General features: G+C 47.0%; 1 protein-coding gene across 2 annotated transcripts in view; it reads left to right on the forward strand.

Moving 5' to 3' along the window:
- The first annotated feature begins 204 nt into the window (after positions 1 to 204).
- The window catches only part of LMX1A (LIM homeobox transcription factor 1 alpha), a 79,365-nt gene continuing 62,737 nt past the window's right edge, over positions 205 to 16,832 (forward strand). The window contains exons 1-3 of one of the 2 annotated variants that reach the window (XM_083445368.1): positions 205 to 421; positions 696 to 824; positions 2,998 to 3,187. In XM_083445368.1, coding sequence (XP_083301494.1) covers positions 737 to 824; positions 2,998 to 3,187 — 278 coding nt within the window. In that variant the 5' untranslated portion in view covers positions 205 to 421; positions 696 to 736. Of the gene's footprint in view, positions 422 to 695; positions 825 to 1,405; positions 1,624 to 2,997; positions 3,188 to 16,832 lie in introns of those variants that run through there. The other variant, XM_083445367.1, reaches the window with a different exon arrangement.

Below are 16,832 nucleotides of genomic sequence, written 5' to 3' on the forward strand. Positions count from 1 at the left end.
GCCCTGACGTGTGAACGCGTCTCCTCCAAGCGGCACGGGCTCCTGTCCTGCTCCAGCGCCGGGTTTGCCGGCTTGAGGTGAGGTGGGGGGCAGGGATGAGCCTCGCACCGGGGGGAGGAAACCTCCGTCCTCCGACTGCGGGGCTCGCCCAGCGGGGAGGGGGCAGAGCCCAGTCCGAGCCGAGCCGAGCCCACCTGCAGGAGACCCGCGCGCCTGGCCCGGCTTCCGCAAGCCGGGGATGGCACCGCGGCTACCTCGGGCCGAGCTGCGGGCCGCTGGGGGCCGCCCGCCGCCCCTTGCTGGCGGCGCCCACCTCCCGCCTCGGAGCGCAGCGAAGGACGTGGCGCCCTTGTGAAGGCTGGGCGCAGGGGGCTTCCCAACCCGGGCTCCGACGGCAGCCTCGGCCCGCTGCAGCAGCCAGGTAAGCGCTTTCTGCCGCGTGCGCCCCGCGCGCACGGAGAAGGCGGGAGGCCCGCGAAGCCAAGGAGGCACCCGGAACCCGGCCACTCTCCGCGGCTTGCCGGGCTGCGGGGTCCGCGAGTTCCCGCGGGCGCCTTCGGGGCGTCCAGCAACCGCTAGAGGGAAGAAGCTGCGCGCGGCGGGAGGGAGCTGCGGGCCCAGCTTGCCGGGAGGCGTGGAGGGGGAGATCCCAAGCGTCCTGGCCCTGACTTTTCCCCCTCCGGCCCTTTTTAAAGCGGAGTCGCGGGCGCACCTGCCCACCCTGCCTCTCTGGGCCATGTTGGACGGCCTGAAAATGGAGGAGACTCTGCACGACGCGCTCGAGCCGCCTCCGCCGCAGCCGACCTCCCTCTCCTCGGTGCTGGGTGAGTGCCAAAGTTCCCCGCGCAACGCCGCCGAGGCAGCCCCTTCCCAAAGCGAGCCCTGCTTCCGTGCCGGATCCCTTCGGGTGCCGGAGTTGCTCCGCCTGCCTTTCTGTCCCGCGGGAGCTGCTCGTTTGATCCCGAAGGAAGAAACGGAGGGCAGGCGGCGCCTGCAGTCTCGCCAGCCCGGCGGGGTTCAAACGACCAGCTCCGGGGTGCGTCTTAGGTGGGAGGAAAAGAGGGCGGGGGGGAGCGGTTTTCTCCGTAGTGGGAAGAAAATAAGCGTCCCAAGTGCCTTCGCGAGGAAGGAGAGAGAGAAGGGACCCCTTGCAATCTTCACCATCACCCGTAGAATTTAAGAACGAACCTGCCCAAATAGCAATATCTATGTCTTTATTAGTTTACTTACCCAAGCCCACTATGAGGTTAATAACTAGTACAGAAATCTTGTTCTGTACACGCTGCATGGAGCTGGAGCGGATAATCATCGCGCCAGGGCTAATAACGTTTCTTGGAAGGGAATAGCGGAGAACTTCTTTCCTCCGCTTCTGTATGCCCGCACCCTGCACGGCAGTTGTTCCTCTGCCGTCGTCGTCGGCGCATCTTCTCCGTCGGCTCACTCAGCAGCGCCGCGCAATGAAAGCCTCTTTGTCCTGGACGTTGCGCGTTTCAAGTTTCGAGGGTCGCGCAGTGGGCAGATGGAGAACATCGCGACCACAGGTGGCACGGGATTGTCCCGGGATGCGGTTGTCTCACCCGAGGACAAAAAGCAACTTTTGTCTCGACGAATCATCTCTAAATGGTAATATAACAGGACCGCAAATTCTAGGCAGGAAAGATCGATTCCGTACCTAAGTAAACATGGATAAATTTTGAAATATTTCGTCCCTTCCAGGGAGCAAAATCTTGGTTCTGTCTTTGCCCTTCCAAATATACAGCCCCTGGTGCCCAATATTTTCCAGCCTGGAAGGGGCGGAAGGGGACTTCGGGGAGAAGCGCGCCTTTGAATCGTTTGTTCAAGTCACCAAATGACCAAGTCTCAGAAGTATATTTCACATTGTATTTCGAAAGAGAAGCAGATATGAATAAGACACCTTATTTTAAAAGAATTTTTCGTTTAGAATTCGAGGCCTTTTTCGTTTTCGCTTCGCTTTGGCCCGAGGGCGGCAAACATTCGCTCAGCCAGAATCATGCCTCCTTTCTTCAAGTGTAATAGGATTTTATTAGTCACAGCCTTAGAAAAAAGAAAACCAAACAAACAAAAAAGAAAACCACAGAGCTCCTTTTTTGTTGTTTAAAATCCAGCTGCATTTTTCTAAAGAATAAACTTTCTTTTCATAACGCCACGATGACGGGCGGGATGCTTTGCATCTAAACCAAAGAGCGTTTCGACAGCGGCTCAGGATCTCGCGCCTTCGTTTTGAAAGGACATTAGAAATCAGCTCGCTCCTTACTGAAAACAGACATCTTTAGGGAGAGCGAAATCCCCGTCGGGGTTTGCAAGGGACGCGATTAGTTTGGGAGATGTAAGGAAACGAAATAAAACTTGTGGTTTGAGAGGGATCGGCGTGCAAAGGCGCCCCTTCGCAAGTCCATTTGGGGCTGCGCAGATTCCCACCTCAAGGCCATAGCCTTGTTTTTTCGGACTGGCCTCAGGCCGGTGTTTACTATCGAGCCACAGCCCGATCCAAACGCACGTTCTTAGCCAGGAGTCCCGTCCGGCTCCATGGAACTAAGGCAGGGGCGCACGGGAGGTGGGGAGGAAGCGCGTCCTGGCGCGTCCAAGGAACCGCAAGCGCCTCCGCCCCGTCGGAGAAAACGGGTTTGAGCCCCCGAATGGCGGCTGCCAAGAGCTGTCCCTTCCGCCGGCTGGAGTAGTTCGTTCGCGCGGAACCTGCCTAAGCAGCCCTCCGCAGCCGCCCCGTGCCGAAACAGCTGCGCGCCTTGTTCTCCAGTCCGCAGCGCGCCGGGAAAGGGGACGGCGGAGGGGCGGGGGCCAGTTTTCAGCTCCCTCGCTCCGGCGGCAAGGAAACGGTGCTCGCCGCGAGGGGATGGGGACGGCAGCTGGAGCAGGGGGCCTTCTTGGCCGTCGGGCTGAGTTGCGCCTTGGATGGCGAGGCTGAGGGGATGGGGCGATCCCCGGGACGGTTCCTCATGGCCCTCGCGTTCGTTGCAGGGGGAGCCCCGGCGCGGGCGCGCTCGGTGTGCGAGGGCTGCGGCGGCATCATCGCGGAGAGGTTCCTGCTGCGCCTCAACGAGCGCCTGTGGCACGAGCGCTGCGTGCGCTGCGCCGCCTGCCAGGATCCCCTGCGAGGCACCTGCTTCTTCCGCGACCAGAAACTCTACTGCCGCCTCGACTACGAGAAGTAAGTGCGCGCCGTCGGGGCGGGCAGCGGGGCCCAAGACCCGCGAGCGGAAGGCACGTCGGAGCCAGAAGGCGCCTCGGAGCCTGTTCCCACGAGCGAAGCGCAGCGATAGCGCGGGGCTGCAGTCGAGGAAACCCGGGCGGCCAGTGGGGTCCAGGCGCCCAGACCCACCGGGACCTGTGCGCCCGGAGCGCTCGCGTTTCCTCTCAAGGCTGCAGTCCTAGGAGACTTGGCGGGCCAAAGCAGCGGGAGGACTTGGATATGAATAGGGTCAGGCTGCCAGGAGACACGGGATTGCAGTCTTAGACTCGGGGCACAGCTTGGTCTGCCACTGGCAGACCAGGAGTGTGATGGGGGATGGCCTGTGCCGGCATCCTGCGGGCCTCTTCGCGCTCCCGGTTGAACGCGGCGGCGCATCTCGCTTTAGAGGGAAGCAAAAGGTTTCTCGTCATGGCTGGAGTTCCCCGTCCCCCGCCCCCAGTAAGGACCAACTTGGCAGTTACAGATAGACAGGTGCCCACCCAACAACATCTCAGCAAATCTTCTCTAGGACAATGGGGCAAAACTCTCTGGATCTCTCTCACTGAAACTGAGGGGGGGGGGCATAACAGCTCCCCACCCCACGGTTTGAGTGAGCGCTGGTGAATCCTGCCCTTTCATATTAAGGGCATCTTGAGAATAAACAGGAGTCACAATTTGGCTCATGGCTTCACACTGCAGACATGTGATCTTGCTGCAAGTTATCCTCTGTATGCAGCTTCTGATTCCCACACCTAAGTGATACCCATGTCTTCTGTGAAGGAGAGTGCCCAGATTGAGGCAAGGGTGCAACTCTCAAAGGGAGGGATCAGCTAAAACGGTGCCTATATATATTGCTGCATTCTTTCCTGTTTCCTTCAAAGCGCTACTGGTCAGATGGCCCTATTATGTTCCTCACTTCAGTGTTGAACTGACTCTTATTGCAACCCATAAAAGAGCCCTGTTGGGTCATGTGGGTCCAGCACCCTGCAACATCCAAAGGCCCCCAGGAAACCCCCAAGCAGAGGATGGGGGAAACTATCTTCACACATTCCCCCCTCCCCCAGAACTGCCTCCAAAATGGATGTTCCCATTACCTATAGTGACTTATTTCTACAGCAGTTCTCTATTAATCCGTCGAATTACCTTCCACCTTAGCTAAGTGCTTTAAACAGAAAGCCCCTATCCACCCATCCATTAGTGGAGTTTTACAGGGTGGGACAAGGGAGGCACCCAGTTTCAAACTATGCCAAGGCTGACTGCTGCCCTCCCAAGGCCCATGGTTCTAGGACGGATTTATCTGTGAGAAACAAAGCAGTTTTTCAGAATAGGGGTGCTTGTGTCAAAACTGGTATCATATTCTGTAGTCCTGATTTGGAAAGGGTTTGTGTTAGAATTTCCTTAACTGGTTTCATTCAGTGATTTGTGGAAGTGTTTTGCTCATATCATAGTGTTGAGACATCTGGCGGTACTGAATGCCCAGACACACCTACAAGAACGCTGGGTTTTCTCCCATGGCTTTACGGAGTTAATGTGGATTGGCAAGAATGGGTAGTATTCAACTAAGTTTTACTTGCTTAGATGAACTTATTTCAATGGGCCTACTCTGACTAAAGGAGACACGGGTGGCGCTGTGGGTAAAAGCCTCAGCGCCTAGGGCTTGCCAATCGAATGGTCGGCGGTTCGAATCCCCGCGGCGGGGTGCGCTCCCGTCGTTCGGTCCCAGCGCCTGCCAACCTAGCAGTTCGAAAGCACCCCCGGGTGCAAGTAGATAAATAGGGACCGCTTACTAGTGGGAAGGTAAACGGCGTTTCCGTGTGGTGCGCTGGCTTGCCAGATACAGCTTTGTCACGCTGGCCACGTGACCCGGAAGTGTCTCCGGACAGCGCTGGCCCCTGGCCTCTTAAGTGAGATGGGCACACAACCCTAGAGTCTGTCAAGACTGGCCCGTACGGGCAGGGGTACCTTTACCTTTTTACTCTGACTAAAACCATGCGCACAACGGTTGTAATAATAAGAGATTTAGGGCTTCTCCAGATTACCTGTTTGCAGGGTATTCACCCTGATTTACTTGCACAATGTTTACACAGAGGTTATATGATGTCTGCTATTTATTGAGCATACATTCTTATTTCTTTGTGGGGAGGTTATATGACAGTGAGTATTCATCCTGATTTTTTTTTTTTTAAGGAATATGCATTTCCATCAAATTGCTGCTACCCCACACTTTTTAACGCACTCCCTTCTTAACCACAAAATGCACTTTCTAAAAAAAGTGGACGTGCTGTGCTGGAACACTTGAATCCACTTTAATTGCATAACCTAAATTTTCTGGTATGCAATTGAATCCCTCCTGCAAAACATTGACAGCCTGGAGGCAACCTGAGATTGTCCTTTTAAAGCACGTAAAGGTAAAGGACCCCTTGCAGTTAAGTCCAGTCGCGAATGACTCTGGGGTTGAAGTGCTCATCTTGCTTTACTGGCCGAGGGACCTGGCGTTTGTCTGCAGACAGTTTTTCCGGGTCATGTTGCCAGCATGACTAAGCCGCTTCTGGCGAACCAGAGCAGTGAATGGAAACACCGTTTACCTTCCCGCCAGAGTGGTACCTATTTATCTACTTGCACTTTGACATGCTTTCGAACTGCTAGGTTGGCAGGAGCAGGGACCTAGCAACAGGAGCTCACCCCATCACGGGGATTCGAACCGCCGACCTTCCGATCGGCAAGGCCAAGAGGCTCAGTGGTTTAGACTGAGGAGACAATGGTGGTTTTGGTGATGCTGAGCAGATGCAATTGCAGGCAGTTGAATAAGAAGGAGGGGGGTAGCACCAGTAATCCTTTGTGTTTCCATACTAAGAAAATGATAGTTGTTGTTTTTTAAAAGGAGTAACAACCCATTTTAACCCAGAAGCCACTTTTGTGGCAGAACACTTTCTTTACAGAGAGAAAGTAATGCTTAGGAAGGCCTCTAAATCTTAGCCAGAGGGCTTGTCATTAAGCTCTGTGCCATACACTGAATTTAACCCTGGTATCCTCTCCGAAAAGAATCTGAGGGAAATGTAGGGATTGCTAACAGAAAATGTTTATCACCTTGCCAAACTACAACCCTCAGCATTCTTTGCAGGAGCATTCTTACCATTAAAGTGACATAAAACTGATATAAATATGTAATGTCGATTTGCATTTAATTGTAATGGAATTACAGCTATTAATAACATCTGTGTCGGCGTGAAATTTTTTTTTTTAGTAAATATTTTGTTCCTGCTTTGGGGTTCTTCCCCTCTCCTGACATAGCGCAACCCAGCCTGTACCCCTTTTTTTGTAGACTTATCCAAATGGCAGTTTCCCTGGTTAGATTAAGGGCTGGATTTGCAGTGGGCATGGTAGAGGGAGACCCTATCACTCATAATTTCTGGGTGCTTGCCTCCATTAAAGGGCTGCTGTTCTGTGTAAGTTTATGTCCATTGCTATTTGGCATAGGAAAGCCTGGTGCCTACGATACTCTTATGTTGTGTTTGCTGCAATGGAGTAACATGACTACCCCTTTGGAAGTATTAGAATGGATGAACGTTTTGTGAATACCTGGTTGTTGTTGTTGTTCAAAATAGCATTTGTCAATATCTTTGCTGTGTGTGCAGCAGAAGATTTAGTTCCATTTGGCTCGCAAATGAGCTCCATGTAGCTGGAAAATTGGCATGTTCTTGGGCCAGAGTTATACTGTTACTCGTTCTGTTCTCTCTCGACCTGAGTTTCTTTGCAGGGCCAGATTGCAAAGAGACCTTGAGCAGGTGCTGGGAAATGCAGACAGTGAATTGAGAGTGCAGGGAAAGTTCACTCATTTGAAGGGCCACTGCAACAGACAGTTGTTGCTCAAGGACATTCTCTGCCCATGAGGCATGGCCTTCAAATGTCACATGGCAGGTATATATGTTTGCAAGTGATAATTAAAGCATAATGCTTGTGAGGAAAAGAAAGGCAGTGTACCTTCTGTATGAACCAAATAACCAAATAATTGGACAAAAGGGTAATGTTGTTAAGATGTACTATTGTACCTTTTGCCTGTTTCCCATTGTCTGAAAACTTCACTTTGATTGCAGGATCAATCTTCTGTGCTGTATGATAAAACAGAATAATTTTCTCTTCTCCTGCTTCTGGCTAAACTCTCACTATTTATTTATTTTGAGTTATGGTGACTGGCTGCAGAACAAACCTATAATAATAATAAATAATAATTTTATTATTTGCACCCAATCCATCTTACTGGCTTGTCCCGGCCACTCTGGGAGGCTTCCAGCATAAAAAATAAATTAAAAAAACCCCCTAACCTATCTCATATCTGTAATTATACCACTATGATTACTTCCATCGACTGACCTGGGACATTTTGGTATCTGATACAGAAAATCTAGATGGCACTTTTGCTTCCACTATCTGGGGAACGGTATACCAACAGAAAGTTTTCCTGTGGAAACTTCATTGAAACGAGCAACTGCTCTGCGAAAGTGCTGCCATTTCTACAGAGCTTGTGCAAAAACAAACAAACAAACAAACAAACAAACAACAGCTTTCTAGTGGTGAGTCAGATCTGTCTCTTCCATTCTGCCACCCTCAAAGGTGCCCCAAATCTGCTAGCTGAGGGGTCTGCCTCAGCAGGGGCGTAGGAAAGGGGGTGTGGGGCGGCGGGCTGCCTCAAGTGCCATCGGGGGGGGGGGTGACAAATTATCAAGGAACAATTACTAAAAAACTAAAAAATTACATTAAAAACTTCTTTTTTTGAAAATGTCTGCTCCAAAGGTCTTATCTTAATGCACTAGGGATTATATAGCTACATATGAAATTCCATGCATATCAGTTAATATCTTGACCCTCCTCCACGAAAATAGCTGTTTACTTGGCCATTTTCCTAACGTCCTGAAGGCTGAAATTTCAATAAAGCACGTGCCTTTGCTAGACTCTTTTCGGGCACCTGTTATAAAAGCATTCTTCTTTAGGCAAGCATACCTAGATGCTTAGGAAGTTGAAGAGTAATTTTAATCTTCACATTTTAGCTTTTGTATGTTTTAAAGTAGGATTGTGAATTTTTCTTGATTTTACTGCTGTGGTGCTGTTTTGTGTTTTGTGTTTTGTTTTGGTAAATCACTTTGTTTTTTAAAAATAATTTTTGTTAAATAAATAAACAGTAAACATAAATAAAATAACACAAGCCAAAACACAATCCATCCTGTAGATTTAAGTATCTGTCCATAGTCACCTACTCTTGTTATCAGAGGCTCAGAATCCACATTCCTTTGTAAGAAAATATGAAATAACGTAAAACAATTTTTGCAGGCGAAAAATAAAAAAATCAGTGGGGGGGCGGGGTGACAAGAAATTTCCCACACTGGGTACCACCTGACCTTTCTACGCCTCTGTGCCTCAGATAATCTTATTGTCTGGTAGAACTGCCTCGGGTTCCCAAAAGCCTTATAGTTTTCCAGTTGCAGGGTTTATCCTGCGCTCCCTATACCCACACTGTCCCATGATATGTTGTTAATTATATGCTATTGGTTATTAGAGTGAAGGAAAGCGTATTCCTCTTTTCTTTCTTTATGTCTTCTTTTACTCATATATATATTTACAGTAAGATACAACCTAGCCCTCAAGCAATTGGGAAAACGTTCTGTTCCAACGGGCTTTCCTATCGCGTTCATGAGAATTAAACAGGTTTACAATTGTGACCGTGAAGCTGTTTTGGGACCACTCTTCTTGGATTGTTCTTTCAAGGCAGCCTTGTTCAGGGAAGTTTTTAATGTGTGACATTTTAATGTATTTTTAATCTTTGTTGGAAGCCGCCCAGAGTGGCTGGGGAAACCCAGCCAGATGGGCAGGGTACAAATACTAAATTATTATTATTATTATATTCAACCGCTATTACTAATGTGCCCATTTACCACCCATTAAGCAAAGGGGTGTGCGGGATGTGATAAGAATGGGAACTACTTCACAAAAACACAAGCAATAATCTGATGAATGAAGTTTATTCAGGGTGAAACCATGTTGATATTCTCCTGGCTTCTTGGCTCTCTTAACAGTGGCAAGATTCGACTTGGCGTCTTCTAAAGTTTGAACCACTTTTCTGCCTTCTGAGCAGTATTGCAAACAGATTAGATTTAACTGCTGTTGTGAATGTTCTGTTTGTTGTAATTACTGTTTTATTTTACATGGTGATGGCTGAAACAGCAAAGGCTGGCTGAGGAGCAGGAGACTGCAGCCTGGTGTCTTCTTTAGATAGGAAAAATGAAAATTAAGTTCTGTTGGTGGGGATTAAGATTGCGTGTCATTTGAGTCACAGAGGCAGCCCAAGGGTCTTTGATTTCTGTCGCCTTTGGTTTCTTTGCTAATGACTCAGCTGTATAGTTTAGATAACTAGTTCATAGCAACTTTCGGATTTTAGTTTTGGTTCCTTCCACGAGACAGATTTGGTTACAATGGTTTAGACGATATGGGATATAAACAGTGCAAAGGTAATAGAAGACAGCATATTCATTTGCACAAGAGTTAGATAAAGGCTACATGCCAGATTGAACGAAGCAGTTGAGCTGAAATTAATTACACAGGCCACAGAATTAAATATTAAAGCAACTATTGTAGGGATGCTCAAAATATTGGTTCTTGCCAAATTCCACTTTGAGCTGGCCTCCTGGTTGGAAACATAGGTATCTTTCAGATTTCAAACTTCTCCATATTGTGCAATGCAGTTCTTCACTCAGAAAGCTGCTTGGATTGCTGGCATAACAGGGTTTGGTTTACGGCCCTCCTTGAAAAAAACACCTCATATACTAAAAGTATCTAAAGGGCAGAGCTCAAATGACCTATACTGCATGATTTTATTTCTCATATATCGAGGCACATGGTCACACCGGTATATGCAAATGGCTGGCTTATTTAAGACTAAAGGTAAAGGTACCCCTGCCCATACGGGCCAGTCTTGACAGACTCTAGGGTTGTGTGCCCATCTCACTCAAGAGGCCGGGGGCCAGTGCTGTCCGGAGACACTTCCGGGTCACGTGGCCAGCGTGACATTGCTGCTCTGGCGAGCCAGAGCCGCACACGGAAACGGCGTTTACCTTCCCGCCAGTAAGCGGTCCCTATTTATCTACTTGCAGTTTGACGTGCTTTCGAACTGCTAGGTTGGCAGGCGCTGGGACCGAGCAACGGGAGCGCACCCCGCCACGGGGATTCGAACCGCCGACCTTTCGATCAGTAAGCCCTAGGCGCTGAGGCTTTTACCCACAGCGCCACCCGCGTCCCATATTTAAGACTATATAGAACCCTTTTTCTCAATAAAGGCAGGGCGTACTTTTATTTTTATATATCTGTATCATTTGTAAAGGGAATATTTGCTTTTATCCCTTTGGAACTGGGCTGTATCTTTGTATTTTTGTCCTTCCAAGCAGTGTCACTTCATGGTTTGAATTTCAGCTTTTTTTTGGTTACTTTCTTTTTGTTATGTTTGTACTTTTTTTTGGTTTTTTTTGCTAACAAATCAATAAAATGTTAACCTTTTTAAAAGCTGCTTTTAAAAATGTATATTTTAGGATAAAGTGCCTTTAAAAATGCAGACACAGAGAAATTATATGGCAAATTTAGGGCAATATAGGTTGAAAAGTCTGTGTTTAAATGGCATTTAAACTGATTTCTTTTTTAAAAAAACAAAACAGAAAACCTTGCAGATTAATACGAAAAGAGAATGAAATGGGCTTAGCCATGAACACACGCAAGAATAACATAGACCAGAAATAAACAACGCTAAGCATTAACTAATAAATAAATACAAATTATGCTGAAGTTAAGCCTTTTTTAAAAAAAAAGTCCCACCAATTTCAATGCAGCATATTAAAAGTCATGTTTGGTACGCCCATTGAAATCAATGTTATATGAAAGTCCTCAGCTTTGGCTGGATCATGTTTCATAGTACAGTACATTGATTATTGCTTTCATTTTATGGATCAATGGTTTCGTTAGATAGTAAAATTCATGTTAAATTGCTGTTTTAGGGGTTGTTTTTAAAAGTCTTAAAGGATTAATCCATTTTGCATTACTTTCTATGGGAAAACACGCCTTGGTTTTGGAATGCTTTGGTTTTGGAACGGACTTCCAGAATGAATAAAGTTTGAGAACAAAGGTAAAAAGGTAAAGCTAAAGGGACCCCTGACCATTAGGTCCAGTCGTGACTGACTCTGGGGTTGCGGCGCTCGTCTCGCTTTATTGGCCAAGGGAGCCGGTGTACAGCTTCCGGGTCATGTGGCCAGCACGACTAAGCCGCTTCTGGCGAATCAGAGCAGCGCACGGAAATGCTGTTTACCTTCCCGCTGGAGCAGTACCTATTTATCTACTTGGACTTTGACGTACTTTCGAACTGCTAGGTTGGCAGGAGCTGGGACCGAGCAATGGGAGCTCACCCCGTCACGGGGATTCGAACTGCCTACCTTCTGATCGGCAAGTCCTAGGCTCTGTGGTTTAACTCACAGCGCCACCCGCATCCCTGAGAACCAAGGTACCACTGTATATAAAATTAAAAAAATAGACTGCTATGAACCCTTTGGGTGATCACTTTGATGGGGAGCTGCCACTTTGTTAATGGCGGCCAACATTGAGCTCTTGAAACAGCTGCCTCTTTGCCTGTCGTTGGACTGGCACCGTCTGCAGTTCTTGCACCAAATACTTTGGAGCTGCTCTACTGTTGAGTTCAGCTGGCTAACTGCCAAAGAAGCGGTTTGGGAAATGTAATATGTTGTTTCATGATAAACGAATGATTCCATTGCAGTGCAGTGTGACTTTGCCAACATTGTTCGATCAAACCCTCCACTGACAGCGCTTACGTTTCGCAGCAGAAGAAACGAAGATGGAACAGGGCTGTGTTTCATCGCGGTCGGTTTTTGTGTGAGCGGGAATGAAGTTTGGGTACCAACTTGAAGATCAAAAATGACAGCTGTGACTGCTTTTCCGAGAACTGCTTTTACAAAACCGCAATCACAATCATTTACTCAGGCTTCCATTTTACTGGGGGGGGGGGGGAATAAAATAAAAACCACATTTGTAAGTTTTAGTCACTTGTAGCTAAGGTTCCAGATGATATGAAGCATGCTGTCCTAGAGCCCTTGTGACGGTAAAGAGCAGTATCTGAGTTCCGGTTTAGTCAATTGTTGGTTCAGTTCTGAATGCTCTTTGGATCAAAGCTGTCAACTTACAGATTTGAAAATAAGGGACCAGCAGCCTTGAAAATAACGGATCAGCAGCCAAAATAAGGGATTTTAGTCAACCAGCAGCCAAACGTAGCCTCAAGCGGTGGTTCCCACAGCGCAGCAACCCGGCAAAGGGGATGCAGCAAGGAAAACCACCGTCACCTCTCCGCTGGGAAGCGCTGAGCAAAGGCGAGTCCCCTGGCAATGCGGCTGATTTGATCAGCACAAAGCATGCAAGCTCCACCCCCCAGTCGTTCTTAGACTCCTTATTGGGTGATCAACACAGCCAAGCAACACAGTTGGAGCCTCCCTCCTCCCTGGCCGGCAGGGAGGGAGGGAGAGGAGCTGCTTCCTTTGAAACCGGGGAAATTTAAGGGACATCATCAATAAGGGATAGCAGCGGCACACAGCGCTGGGATAAGGGACTGTCCCACCAAATAAGGGTCGGTTGACAGCTATGCGTTGGATGAAAGATTGACCAAGTTTTGTTTTTTTTAACTCAGTGCCTGCACAGAATACAATGAATTAAAACAGAACAAGTAAACCAGAAGATTGAAGGCATCCATGTCCCGACACCATTCTTTCACTGAAGGACACTGCATCTTCTTTCTGGCTTTAATCTAATAAACCAAGGATGTGAGCAGTTCATCACAAACCCATATGGAAAAGCACTTCACAAAACTGCAAGGACTTCATACAAACACCCACCCACCCATAAACCTCACGCCAACACATGGGAACACTTTGCACAAGCTCACAAATACAAAAGCACACACCCAAGGGATTCACAAGTAAACAAGAACTCATAATCAGGGCTATTTTTCTAGGAAAAGAGGTACTGGAACTCACCATGAACGCCTCCTTCGTTCTCGTAGAGTGGCAATGGCGCCCACTTGAGAGCTGCCGGAACTGAGTTCTGGAGAGTTCTAGCCGGAAAAAAGCCCTGCACCTCATACTCATACAAATGCACAAGCCCTCACAGATTCATGCATCAAGGACCTTTTTCCAACCTTTCATTCAATCATTCCTATCTATATCAAGATTTGTTGAGAAATAAATGAAATATACCGTATTTTTCTGTCTGCAAGAGGCCCCCATGTATAAGATGCACCCCTTGCTGGCGGCAACAACCAATCGCCAGTCCACCCTCGGCAGTATCCGTGTATAAGACGCCCCCTGATTTTTGACCTTATTTTTTAGGGGGGGGAAATTAGTCTTATAAATGGAAAAATACGGTATTTCGTGTATGCAATTACGGCAGCTAGAATACTCGTGGCGAGAAACTGGAAAAGTGAAACAACACCAACAATAACAGAGCGGCAGACACTTACGATACAGTATTTGCAACTAGCAAAACTGATGGGAAGAGTTAGAGGAGCTTTAAATCAGAAAGTATATGGAGAATGGAGAATATTTAAGAAATATTTAAGACTATACTGTACAAATAATACCATACTAGCAGAACTTGAATGATAAGTAAGTAAAAAAAGTAATAAATATTTTGTTGGATTATATGAAAAAAAAAATGATATAACGTAACGCTGTGCGAGAAAACAATGACAGTATAAACAGTATAATGAGAACAACTGGAAGTTTTATATCCAATTTTTTTATTTGATAAGTTGCAGTTTGTTTTCGTATATAGTTTTTTCTTTTCTCTCTTTATCTTGACTCTTTTTTCTTTCCTTTTTCTTCTTTGTTTCTGCTGTAAATGATATTTTATGTCTGAATTTTAAACCAATAAAGATTAGAAAAAAAGAAAAATACGGTATTTCTGCTCTTTGCCTTTCCTAGGAACCTACCGTATTTTTCGCTCTATAAGACGCACCAGACCAAAAGACGCACCTAGTTTTTGGAGGAGGAAAACAAGAAAAAAAATATTCTGAATCTCAGAAGCCAGAACAGCAAGAGGGATCGCTGCGCAGCGAAAGCAGCAATCCCTCTTGCTGTTCTGACTTCTGGGATAGCTGCGCAGCCTGCATTCGCTCCATAAGACGCACACACATTTCCCCTTACTTTTTAGGAGGGAAAAAGTGTGTCATATAGAGCAAAAAATACGGTACATGTTTAAGGCTTTGAATAGATATAGGTTACCAACCAGACTTTAATATCTCAGAGCATCCATTACTTCTTGATCTCAGGATCTTAGGTATGTAACCTGATATTTGTAGCAATTTTGCATATTTTATTTTTGTGTGTGTGCGCAAATTATCTTTTAACGTCAGATTTTCAAATTATGCTGTTCCCCAAAGAGGGGTGTGTTTTGTGACCAGAGTATGGGCTATGTTCTTTATCTTTAACACTGAAAGTTGTGGGAAAGCCGGTTGCATTGTTAAATGAAATGTTTTAGAGATGCCGTCTCTGAATAGCTTTCTTAGTCCCATTAGTCCATGATTAGAGAGAAGTTAAAGATTACCCATTAAATTTCCTTGTTCCATTTCCTTATTGTATTTTTTTTTTTAACAGTTAGATTCCTTTTAATTTCATTCCAAATACTGAACAATGTTTCAGTGCAGGGATTTGATTTAATTATTTCTTTGTCTGATTGTGTTCAATGCCAGTGCTGAGGATCTGTCTGTCTGGAACCAGTTTTTCAAAATCATCAACATGGCGGCCTGATCATTCACATTTATACATGGGAAGGCCAGTCCACAATCCTCAAATGTACTGGATAATACTTTCCTAGCCACTTTTAGTTCTTTTCTTATTCTAGAAAAAACACACCAAACTTCCGTTTTTGCCAGTTGTCAGTTATTCTGAATGCCTGCGGTTGATTTGTGCATTTCCCACTTAATATCTTTTTACAAAACATTGCAAAGAGGCAGCCAGCAAAGTCTAAATGCTCATATTGTTTTTCTTTGGCAATAAGGAGCAGTCGTGCTGGGCAAGACTTGTGTATAATTCAAGAGGGACCAAGGTGGGAAAGATTTGATGGCTATAGAGGAGAAGGGGAGGGGCTAAAGAGAGAAGAGGCGGGGTTAGAAAGAAGTGGGAGGCGTCAAGTAGGGAAAGAGCTTAGCAGAAAAAGGGGCACTGCCTTAAGGGGCTCAGTGAAGTTCTGTCCCTCAAGGCCCTCCAAAAATCTGGATGGAGTTAAAGGTAAATGTAAAAGGACCCCTGACCATTAGGTCCAGTCATGGCCGACTCTGGGGTTCTGGCGCTCATCTCGCTGAGGGAGCTGGCGTACAGCTTCCAGGTCATGTGACCAGCATGACTAAGCCGCTTCTGGCGAACCACAGCAGCGCATGGAAACGCCGTTTACCTTCCCGCTGGAGCGTTACCTATTTATCTACTTGCACTTTTGCTTTCGAACTGGTAGGTTGGCAGGAGCAGGGACCGAGCAACGGGAGCTCACCCCGTCGCAGGGATTCGAACTGCCGACCTTCTGATCGGCAAGCCTAAGGCTCTGTGGTTTAACTCACAGCGCCACCCGCGTCCCTTCTGGATGGAGTTACAGGCTTCTAAATCATTTGGTTGAAGGGCATACGGAATGCGAGCTGCTCTCACCCAGTTTAAGAATTCTATTTTAGAAAGAGCAAAGAATAGACCTGGATTCCCGCCATTCAGTTCATCCCTGATTAGATTTGTGTCTAGCAATTATCATTGTATAGGAAGGAGCAGAGATGGTGGATATTTGGCAGCCTCAGTGTTTGGCTTTACTCCCATGGATGAGGCAGACAGGCCAAGCAAACACCTGAGCTGTGTCCCATGTTGACAGGCATAGGACTCAGCTAGGACTTAAGCTGAGAGTGGTTTTGGATGGTATAGTTGTGACGTACTAATCTACAGCTAGGTTGTGTGTGTGTGGGGGGGGGGGGAATCAATAGGTTCTTTCTCTCCCCTTTTTCTTTTGAAGAGTGTTGAAGAAGTTACAACAAGCTGCCTATTTATCCCAGTACAGTAGAACCTCGGTTTCCGAACATAATCTGTTCCGGAAGACCATTCAACTTCCAAAACGTTCGGAAACCAAAGCAGGCATTTCCGGAAACATTTACGTCCAGAAAACTCAATACGGAAGTCGCGTGGCACATTCGGCTTCTGAAAAGTGTTTGAAAACCGAAGCAATTACTTCCGGGTTTTCTGCATTCGAAAGCCAAAACTTTTGATTTCTGAGACGTTCAAAAACCGAGGTTCCACTGTAGATGCACTGCAGATGCTCAAAATGATGTCACGCGCATTTGCAGAAGCGGTGAAACTCAACCCGCGCACATGCAGAGGCACAGTCGCGTCTTACGTTTACTTCAGGATGCGAACGGGGCTCTGGAACGGATCCTGTTTGTATCCAGAGGTACCACTGTATCACCTCAGGTCAAACAGCTTTTGTTTAACCAGAGACAAAATGAAGGAGTTTATGCACCACAGGCGATGATGACTCAATCATACCACCTACAGCTCTCTGAAGG

The sequence above is a fragment of the Podarcis tiliguerta genome (genome assembly GCF_965153285.1).
Source record: "Podarcis tiliguerta genome assembly, chromosome: 6".
Lineage (NCBI taxonomy): Eukaryota > Metazoa > Chordata > Lepidosauria > Squamata > Lacertidae > Podarcis > Podarcis tiliguerta.